The sequence below is a fragment of the Fukomys damarensis genome, unplaced genomic scaffold (assembly GCF_012274545.1).
Source record: "Fukomys damarensis isolate Sample0158 unplaced genomic scaffold, DMR_v1.0_HiC HiC_scaffold_39, whole genome shotgun sequence".
Classification (NCBI taxonomy): domain Eukaryota; kingdom Metazoa; phylum Chordata; class Mammalia; order Rodentia; family Bathyergidae; genus Fukomys; species Fukomys damarensis.
Window position 1 is genome coordinate 19265085 of NW_022900951.1, and position 10543 is coordinate 19275627.

A 10543-nucleotide genomic window follows, 5' to 3' on the forward strand; every position below is an offset into this window, starting at 1 on the left:
GAGAATCAAGACCTGTCATGTAAAGGTACAAGATCCCAACAATGAATGTGACTGTACTGTATACCTAAAATGTACCAATAAACTCAATGAGAGAGAAAAAAATAATTCTGATGCTCTAATGCAGTACTTCTTAAACTTTAGCTATATCAAAATCTCCTGGAGGATATGTGAAAAGCCTAATTCCTAGGATTTACCTCTGAGAGTCTAAGATTTGGATTTCCCAAGCGTGGGTAAGATCTGGGAATTTTCATTTCTGACAAGCTCTTGGGTTATACTGGTGCTTCTGGTTCAAGGCCAGAATGTGAAAACCATTGGTCAAATGTTTATTTTGCCTCCTTATTACCTATTTCTGATCTAAGGTTATAGCCTTTCATTTGAACTCTTTAGCTTAGAGATAGAACTGGGGGGACTTATAGAGCTAATGTCACTTATTAATATCTAATTTTTGGTAACAAACACTGACTATCACTTTTTCCCCATAGCTACATGCTGCTGTCACCAAGATCCAGGTTCCAAGGCCTGGTTTTAATTACACGTTTGCCCACATATGTATCCTGAATAACGATAAGACTTGCATTGTGGATGATATAATACACGTCCTGGAAGAGCTAAAGAATGCTCGGGCCACCAACCGGACCAATTTTGCTATCACATACCCGATTACTCACTTAAAGGATGGGAGGGCCGTGTATAATGGGCACCAGCTTGGAGGAGTCACTGTGCACAGCAAAGATCGGGTGAAATCTGCAGAGGCCATTCAGCTCACCTACTACCTACAGTCAATCAACAGTCTCAATGACATGGTGGCTGAGAGGTGGGAGTCCAGCTTCTGCGACACTGTCAGACTGTTCCAGAAATCCAATGACCAAGTCAAAATATACCCTTACACATCCTCATCACTGAGGGAAGATTTCCAGAAGACCAGCCGTGTGTCAGAACGTTACCTGCTCACCAGCCTGATCCTGGTGGTCACCATGGCCATCCTCTGCTGCTCTATGCAGGACTGTGTCCGCAGCAAACCTTGGCTAGGCCTGCTTGGGTTGGTAACCATAAGTCTAGCCACTCTCACTGCAGCCGGAATCATCAATCTTACTGGTGGGAAGTACAATTCCACCTTTCTAGGAGTCCCATTCGTCATGCTAGGTAATTACTGTCTTTCATTTGTCTCTTTTCTTCTATTATGGTAGTAATTGGGTTCCTAAAAGGCCAGGGATACCAATCTAACAACTTTGTTCCACTTGTAGTGTCTTCATTTTGCCCAAATGTCCTGGGACCAGTTCTACAAAGTGCTGGTCATTGAAAAGAAGCAACCTAATCTGGTAAACATGCCAGAAATCCAAAGACTTGCATTCTAGTCGGAGTTCTCCATGAAGTAGCTATGTGTATTTAGCATGTATTAATCTCCTCTTAATTAATCCCAGTGTCTTAGCAGAGGCTGAGAGAAGGATTCACATTCAAGTAGTTTGTTTTGGACATGAACCCAGGAAGCACCAGTGAGGGAGTGAGGAAGTGAGAAAGGAAGCCAGACAGGTCCGAGTATGTTAATGATCAAGTAACTTCTGGGTACCTGTGGCGCAGGCCCATTGGAGACACTTCAGAGAACACACCTCAAGGGGGTCCTCCCTGAGGGACAGTGAAGCTGGGCTATTTACCCAGGAACCCTGTATGTGATATTTTGATGGCTTCTCCCTGGGGTAGTTAAGTCCTGAGTACTTCCAAGGAATACTGGGCACATTCCTGCATCTAGAGAAAGCCCCCAGCTGACTCTGTGGTAAGGAACATTCAATGAGCTCAAGAATGGTATATGAGCAGTCGTATGAGGTCATGTCTGCTACTCTCAGTTTCCTCACTGTATAGATAGGGCGGGCATGAATATCACTCAGAGACATCATAAGTATGTAAGAACTTTGAAAACAATATGTGGCACATCACTAGGATGCTTTTCTCCTCTGTTCTTGCTATGAGCTGAGGAGAATGTATTAAACTGTCGGTGATGCTATGTTCCCAGCATATTGGCTCTTGGAAGTACAGAAATTTCCTGACAGAGAGAACAGTCAGAACAAAGCCACAGTGGTCATTCCATTAGTTGCTCTGCCATCAGGTATTGAAGGTGACATATCCAGCAAGCCTGATGGCAAAATTCCTATGGGCCAAGGATTCAAGCAGTTAACTTTCCCCCTTTGGTGCGGCAACTTCTCATCAATTCCTTTAGCAAAATTAAAATGTCATTTGAAATGGGATATTAACATCATGAATGAAATGGCACTTTTTGTTGACTAGGAAATCACCACAGTTGAATTCATCACTATGCCTGATTTGGAGTAGTGGGAAAGAAAAGAATTTCTTCCAGAAATGTCAGCTGCATCATGGTTAAATAAGCAGGGCTGGTGAGGCTTCAAGGCCACAATTTACATTCTGACCTTGATGCACTGCAGCCTGCAAAACTTGAGACCTAGGCATAAACATGTACTAGTAGCTTTTGTTTTTGTTTTTGTTTTTTTTTTGTGGTACCGGGGATTGAACTCAGGTCCTTGCGCTTGTGAAGCAGGCCACCGAACCGCTGAGCTAAATCCCCGGCCCTACTAGTAGCTTTTGTGAAAGCTGGGGCACTGTAGGAAGACTGCTAGATCCATTCACTTGACATGCTGAAAACAACAAAGAAGGGAGCTGCTGTACTTCTTCCTAAGTTTCGACTGTTAAGAAGGTACCGTAACTTGTTTCTTTAAAATAGCCCCAAGACCGTGTATGCCAATTGTGGAATACAGGGCAGCTCCCTGAAGAGTGAGTCGGACCATTAGTATCTTCTGTGGAGACGTGAGTCAAGTTTTAAATTAGTAAGATGTTTTGCTCATGATTAGTCACATAGAGTGGTTTGGGTTTGTTTTGTTGTTGTTTAGCATTTTTAAAAGTATCCTTTGTTGTTTTTGCAGGAGGAAGATAAGGAGGAATAAGAAAAGGGTACAGAACTGGAGGGAGATAGTAAGGTTTTAAAGTGAAGGGAAAAAGATGTCAGAGCTAGAGAAAGGACTGTTGGTGCTGACCTTATTACATTCCACGGTTGTTATTGTCAGCAAGCTCAAAGCATGTCACTATATTTGAAGCTTCTCAAAAATTAATTGTACAAAATAGAATAAAGTGGCAATTTTGAGAGGTTCCTAAAATTTTTAAGTAAACTAAAATAGCGATGTTCAAAACTTAAGTTCACTAAGTAAAATGAAACTGAATATTCAAAACTTAAAAGTAACATTATAAAATAAAATAAATTACAAAGAATTTATACTTTTTAAAAGTAGTTTTAAATATTGTAAGTAAGTCAGTGCAAAACACTATGTAATATGTGAAACATCAATAGGAAGGTATTTTTTTCCTGTTCTTGCTATGACCTCTGAAGAATATTTAAAAGTGATAGTGATGGTGTGCTTCCAGTGTTTTAACTTTTGGGTGCGGCAGGAATTCCTGGACAGAACACTGGTCAACACAAAGCCACAGCTGCCATAACGTCAGTTGCTCTGTTTGGTGGTATTAATGCAGGGAAGGATCTAAAAGAGATGGAAATACACTATTAGCAGGGGAGTGTCTTTCCAAAAAAACAAATCCAGAAATAGTAATTCCACAACTCCACAAAGACTATCACTGAACTTTACGTCAGAGTTCAATTCAGAAAAAATCAGACATCTATAGTGAAAAAGAATAAGGACTGCAGGTGCCCAATACTCCCTTGTTTGCAATTTGTGAGGAATGTTTCATACATTGATTTGATAGCAGTTTTCCCTGCTGACAGTCAGTGTGCAACCTTTCTGTACACTTTCAGCCCAAAGAATTCTCCAATTATTTAATCACAACATGAAAAGAAGCTAAACATTTTAGTAGCTAAGGCCTATTTGCAATAAATACTTTGCACAATGTAATGGGTACTTAAATATGCTTGTGAAGCTACCAGTATCATGATTTAGGATGGTTGCTCTTATGAGTTTCTTACATAAATTCTTCATTCTTAGAGTAAGATTGTAAAATCAAATATAAGAAAGAGCAGGTTTGTAAATATTATATTCAAAGCCAGTGTTTAATTCTGCTTTTGTTGCTGACCAGTCTTTAAGATGCCAATAAGTATTTCAGTGACCAAAAAGAAATACAGTACTAAGGGTTTTATACTACAAGTCAATTAATTGTCTAATGCTTAAATTTGCCTGCACAAAACAAAATAGCTGTGCTTAATCTAAGCACATTTTAGTAAGACTTCTTCATTTAGTATGTTGCATAAATATAATATTAAATAAATGCAAATACATATAACTTCATTTGGAATAAAAAGTATCTGAGAAAAAGTCTCAAATACAGACACTTCCTTAACTATCAATAGGTCTATAGTGTGATAAATATGATAGATTTAAAATTCAATAAACTAAACATTCTCAGTATGATACTGGTCACATAAGGCCAGTTCCAGCCAAATGCCAAAATGGCAATAGATTTAGAATGGAAAAATTTTAAGACCATGTGTTTCAAGCAGTATTAACCTAACAAAATTCCAGAAGAGGAATGAATGTGAATAAACTCTGAGTGCTCACCATAATGGGATGTGATTGTATGTTTCTAGCCAAGATGATGCGTGACATCTGGCAATAAGAATATATCCTACACAGATGAATCATTTTAATAGTGATAGAAGCATAGATACATCATGATTTAGAATGTTTTTAATGTTAATAAAGTGTCATGCATATTAGACAATCCCACTTCTGCCAAAACCTCTGCCCAGATGAGTCAGATCAGTTTATTTAGAGCTAAAATCCTAAAAGTTCTGCAGTTTTGTAAATGCTCATTGATATTTTTTAGTTACTATAATTTGGAAAAGAGCTTATTTTGTCTACACCCCTTTTTATACATGAAATAAAATCCCTTCTTTCCAAACTATATTGAAATTAAGTAGTGAGGTACTAGAAGTGTCATTTGTAAACCTATGACATTCATCATTTTAATCTCTTATGGAATTCCCTTTATAGGAGGAGGATTTACACCATTGTTCTCCAGTTGACGTGATTTAACAAATTGGCCTGGGTTTTGTGTGTGCAAGCTCTTACAAAGCTTAATATTTCTACAGCTAGATTTCACAAATCTAGAAAGAAATGGAATGTTGGAAAATGTAGAAGGAAGACTTTCTTCTTTGTACATATAGAAAGTTTGTTGCTTCACGTATATTCAGTGCTTCTAAAAGGGGAGAACTGAAGTCACATTGATAGTATCTGTAGGGTAGTGTAACTTTGTAAGATATCAAGATACAAGAGCTCTGGAGATTAGATGAGATGAAAAATACTCTTCCAGCCCTATTTCAAATGCTTGGAAATTTTGAGGAAGTCCAATGTCAAATCCAAGGTGTCCCTTTCCTTCTGAGTTATCCAAGCAGGACATTCAGATTCAAGGATGAAAAAGGAAGAAAGGATATGGATTAAATGCTAGGAGGAGAATAAAAGCAGGTAAATTAGGGTTCTTTCTGCTGCATATTCTATTATTTGCATTTTTATCAGAAACCAGATTGGGTTTAATTCTCCAAGAATTTGTTTTCATATGATGCCACCTGAAATATGATGTAGTTTATGGAACTTATAAAAAGATGAGGCAAAAGTTCTGGTGCAATTCAAATGGAAAACTTGGAACTCTTAATTATTTTTATTTAAGTTGGAGCAAACATAAATGACTTTTTAATTTTCATGTACAGTATTCCTAAAATCATGAGAAATACGGTGGGGGGGTGAATAGCCAAATAATAAAGTTCAAGCAATATGAAATTGCCAAAGTCCAACCTTTTCTGACCTAGAAAATTGGTGCCAATACCCAGCCATTCTTGAACCACAAAAGTAGTAGTTTCATATGATTCAACATAATATATTATTGTAGAAATACATTATTTACAATAGTATGACAATCATGACAGAATAGAAATGTATTAGAGTGCTACAGAAATACTCAGCCTATATGTAAATCAGTAATACATTCAGTAGTTCCTAGAAGGGTTTTGTTGACATTTTTCCGATACATCTGGCTTAAATTAAGAGAGTAATTCCACACAATATTTTCAAGGTTTGTTTCCTAATCTTTGTAATGGCCCTTGGTTGTATGGGCTAATTTACAAGATTGTGTGATCTAGTATTGTGGTTACTTCTCACTCCTTTATTCTTATACTCTACCAATCATATTATGTTGAGGAATGGATGGGGGAAATAAGTATGAGGAGATAGGACAAAGCAGGTTCATTGTTCTGTTCCTAACCATAATCTAAGATAAGACCAGGACTAAGAGCTCAGATCTAGAAACACAGATTGGACTAGGCAGAAGAATGGAATGGGGGGCTTTTTCTAAGACCAGGGTAGCCTGTCTATCTGGTCTTGCCTGCGGAATGTTGGAGTGGCAAACCCCATGAAGATCAGGCATCAGGAGGCAACACAGGGAGACTCGGCTGATAAAAACAGAACATCAGGGAAAGTACCTCATGTCAACATTTGGACCAGAACTCAGAAAGTTACAGCTGGGTAGCCTTGACCAGATGGGTCTACAGGCACTCACAACCCAAACAGATTCATAGTGATTGTCAAGGAAATCCTGTATTTTGCCCAGACTTTACTACTTTCCTGGCCAAGAACAAAACTGTAGAATGATAAAAACCAAGAGAGGAATTCTAGTCCCTTTTCTACACTGATTAGTGTAGCAGCACTAACATTTTTCTGCCTCATCCATAAAATAAATTTCATGTCAGCCTACTATTTATCTTGTGTGTGTACAATCTTCATACATACTAGTTACATTTTATATCATATGTAATATGATATGTAAACACCTAGTAGGTATTTATATGTATAGAATGTGTTTATAATATATATTATGTAGTGAAGTCTAAATGTTTAGACAAATACTACATATATAGTATACACTCAAACATTTTATATATAAATATATTAAAAAGTTTGAATAAGCTATGCCATATGTACATATACAATGCTTATACGTCATATATGTTTTATATATGAAAAGTTATTGCACAGTGACTATACCATATTATGGGCCATGTTTATACACACTGATTTCATACAGTGCATGTATATATGATATCTAAATGCTTTGTCTTTAAACAAGAAAGAACTGTTAGCACATTTGTTTCTTGTGCTTTAATTTGCAGCTGCCTAGTAAAGGAAAATCATTTCTCAGATTCAAACCTAATGCCATGATTAGAATAACCAAAATGTGTCAAGTCTCCAGTAAAAAGAATAGGATGTATATATTCTCCCTTGATGTGAGCATCTGTTTTTACTTAAGCAGAGTACACCTTTACTCTTACTCTTAACTCTGAGGCAAAACAGGCTGTGATAAACCAAACAATTCAGCTTCTAAAGTAAATATTTATAACTGGCAAAGTGTAAATGTAACCCAATTAATAAACTTCTCCCTGAAAATAGATGTTACTCAACCTAGAGATACATATGCACTTTAAATTTCTTCTAAAAAGCAAAAATCATGAATTTATGTGGCTGTCACTGAATGAAAAGAATTTTATAAACATGAGCTACTTAGTGAAGCTCGTCTAGGAATGAAATATGTTGTAAGCAGACTTTGCTCATCCATTATGCTGTATGTATTTTCAAGAAGAACGTAGTCATTTTATGTCATATATGAAATGTAACACTGCCTAGGCATGCTATAAATGGCTTCATTGTCTTATATTAACTGTTTTCACACTGAAACTGAAAGATCATCCATCAGTGAGCCACCTCATTTCACCTCCTCATCTTCTCAGCTATTCCTCACTTTGAGAAACTCAAGCTGAGGAAATCCTACTGGTGGAGACGTATCCGCAGGCATCAGTCAGCCTCTGCTGTGTCTGTGTGAATTGGGGAAGGGGGGCAAATCTGGGCCTGAAGAAATAGGCTTAACAAAATCCAGATATACAAATTAGATCTATTTGCTAATGACTATTAATCACCAAAACAAACAAACAACAACAAAAAACCCCACACAAATCACCCAGCCTGCCCCTGATAGCAAAACCAGTAAATAAGTTGAAACCATGATTCGCTTTATGCAGAACTTTTCAGAAGCATATCTATAGTTAATTCTGAACTATTTGTTAGTGGATTCCTGCCTTAGTGGATTATAAACAACTTGAAAGCTTTGCCCAGACCCCAGAAAAGAGTTCAGATGAGAGAGATTTAATCTGTGAATATGCCTGAGAGTTACTGTAAGTGACTGAAGAATTAGCTCATTGAGTTTCTTTCACCATTAGTATTATTTCATCTGTGCTGCTTTTTCTCTTCATTAGCTCCAAAACTGGAGAGTTAATTGATTATACAGATAAAAAAATCTTTAGAAATAGAGCTGGGGATTTAGCTCAGCAAAATTTAGCTTTGCCTGCCTGGCAAGTGCAAGGTCCTGAGTTCAATCCCCAATTTAAAAAAAAAGAATCTTTAGAAAAGAAAAAAACAGCTTAAATCCTTTAGTATTTGATTTTACTAGTTGATAATCCCAAATTCTACTGCTAATAAAATTAACAAAAGCAGTTTCCTTTAAAAAAAACATACTTATAGTACAAATTATGACTGAACATTGGTGAAGAGCTTTACTGACCTTAGCCAAGACCTGGCTAAATGCTCATATTTCCTCAAAGCAGTCATTCATGAGTAATTAGAACTTGGATCCAGGTGTGCATGTGCCTTGACACATACTGATAGTGTGTTCCTATGCATGTAACAATATGGACATGCAGTATGACAAAAATAGAAACTAATGCCTGAATGTGTGCTTTTAAAGGATAAGCAAGTGCTTTAAAAGCCTCTTTATCTCCATCATTTGATAGATTAAGTATATGTTGTTTCATAATTTTTTAATAACTCCTCAGCCTTATACCATGACTGCAAGAGAATAAATGCCCTGGAATATCAATGATTTCTGACATCCTCAGTTTGACACATATAGTCTTTTACCGCCAGGTCTCAGGCTGTGATTTGCCCCTTTGATAATGAGTCAGGCCTCTAATCACCACCACAGTGCCACTGGTCACCAAGGTCAAAATCAGTTTGGAACTTCATGTTTAGGTAGCATCCCCATGCTCACCCTTGTGAACTCTGCTACCGGGGGATCCTCATGAACTGACCTGGGACAGATATCTCAAGTGATGCTTTGTGTCAATGATGTAGGCCTCTTAATCAGATTTAATAGAGAAGTTTCTACAGCTCCTACTTCATAGAGAATTTTTTTTTAACACGAACAGCATTACTTTTGCTTTTAAAGCACCTTTTCAAAACAAGGGAAATGGTAGTCAAACCTCTAAAAGGTACCTTCAGTTCACATGTAGTATGTTTATCTGGATCTGTAAGGCTTGGCCTCAGAGTCGAGCCTGCTGGACTCCAGCTCCAAAGTTAAGAGGCCTGTGGATGTTGGCGATGCTAAATAAGAGACTCACCCTCTTGAGGGAGCGAAGTGAAAAGGAGCAGAAGCTACCAAAAGCTTTCTCTTCTGCCTTTCCTAGACTCTGATTGCCCAGTTTCTATAGTGGCTGTAAAAGGTAACACCAGGACTGCCTTAAAGAAAGACTCCTTGTGAAAACTTTCTACCTGCAATGTCCTCTTCACTCTTTCTTCATCCTCATTCTCAGTCCCATTTCCCAGACCTAAGTGCTTCAATAGACCATAGCCCAGAGGAATTTGCCTTTAAAAGTACTATATACCTTTGAAGGCCCAAAGCAAAAGGAATCCAGCTGTAATTCTAGGCAGAGCAGGTACTGGATCAGGGGGCAGGGTATTCCTTACATCCTGGGGCTTTTGGAATGTGTCTTTCCTTGAATCTAGGCCAGAAACAGTCCCCACAGTTTGGCTTTCCGTTTGGGTAAGAGACCAACCTCTTCAGTATAAATACCCAGCTGTGAGCTGGGTCTAGTGCCAGGCAGGCACTCCAGGCTGTTAATCCCTGAGAGGTACGCGCAGCGCTGTTGGCACTCATCCCTCCCTCAACTGCCTAAGGTACAGGAAGGAGGCCCAGTGATGGCGTCAGCAATTGTCCCAGAAATGCAGAGGGTATAGGCATCTGCCAGAAACGTATGGCTTAAAAAATGAAAATCTGTGCTATCGGGAGTGATGGAAGAAGCCTTCAATGGCAAGGTCAAAGATGTCTGGCAAGGCCTCCTCATGCTGCTCTGAGGGTCTGCACACACACACACACACACACACACACACACACACACACACACACACCTAGCAAGAGAAATAAGAGAAAGATACTGTTTCCATAGGACCTTAAGAATAAAATTGAAATTCTCTTTGGTGCTTCCCCTAGAACCAAAAACATACAAAAGAGTCAGGACTCAATAAAAAAAAGATCAAACTATATACAGTTGGGCATTTAAAATGCAGCAACAGAACTCAACAGTCAAGCTAACAGCCTACTTCTACCTTTCGTTGATTTTGATTCTTTTCATTTTGGACTCTTTAGCCTCATTTCTTTTCTTTTGTTCTTTTTTTGTTTTGATTTTTTTGGGTTTTTTTTTTTTTTTTGTTTTTTT

At 38.0% G+C, this 10543-nt stretch overlaps 1 protein-coding gene across 1 annotated transcript in view; it reads left to right on the top strand.

Moving 5' to 3' along the window:
- The window catches only part of Ptchd1 (patched domain containing 1), a gene marked incomplete at its 5' end in the record, with an annotated part of 53224 nt that overhangs the window by 35650 nt on the left and 7031 nt on the right, over positions 1–10543 (top strand). Inside the window, one exon of the mRNA XM_033760463.1 lies at positions 483–1143. Within this exon, the coding sequence (XP_033616354.1) occupies positions 483–1143 (661 nt within the window). The remainder of the gene's footprint in view (positions 1–482; positions 1144–10543) is intronic.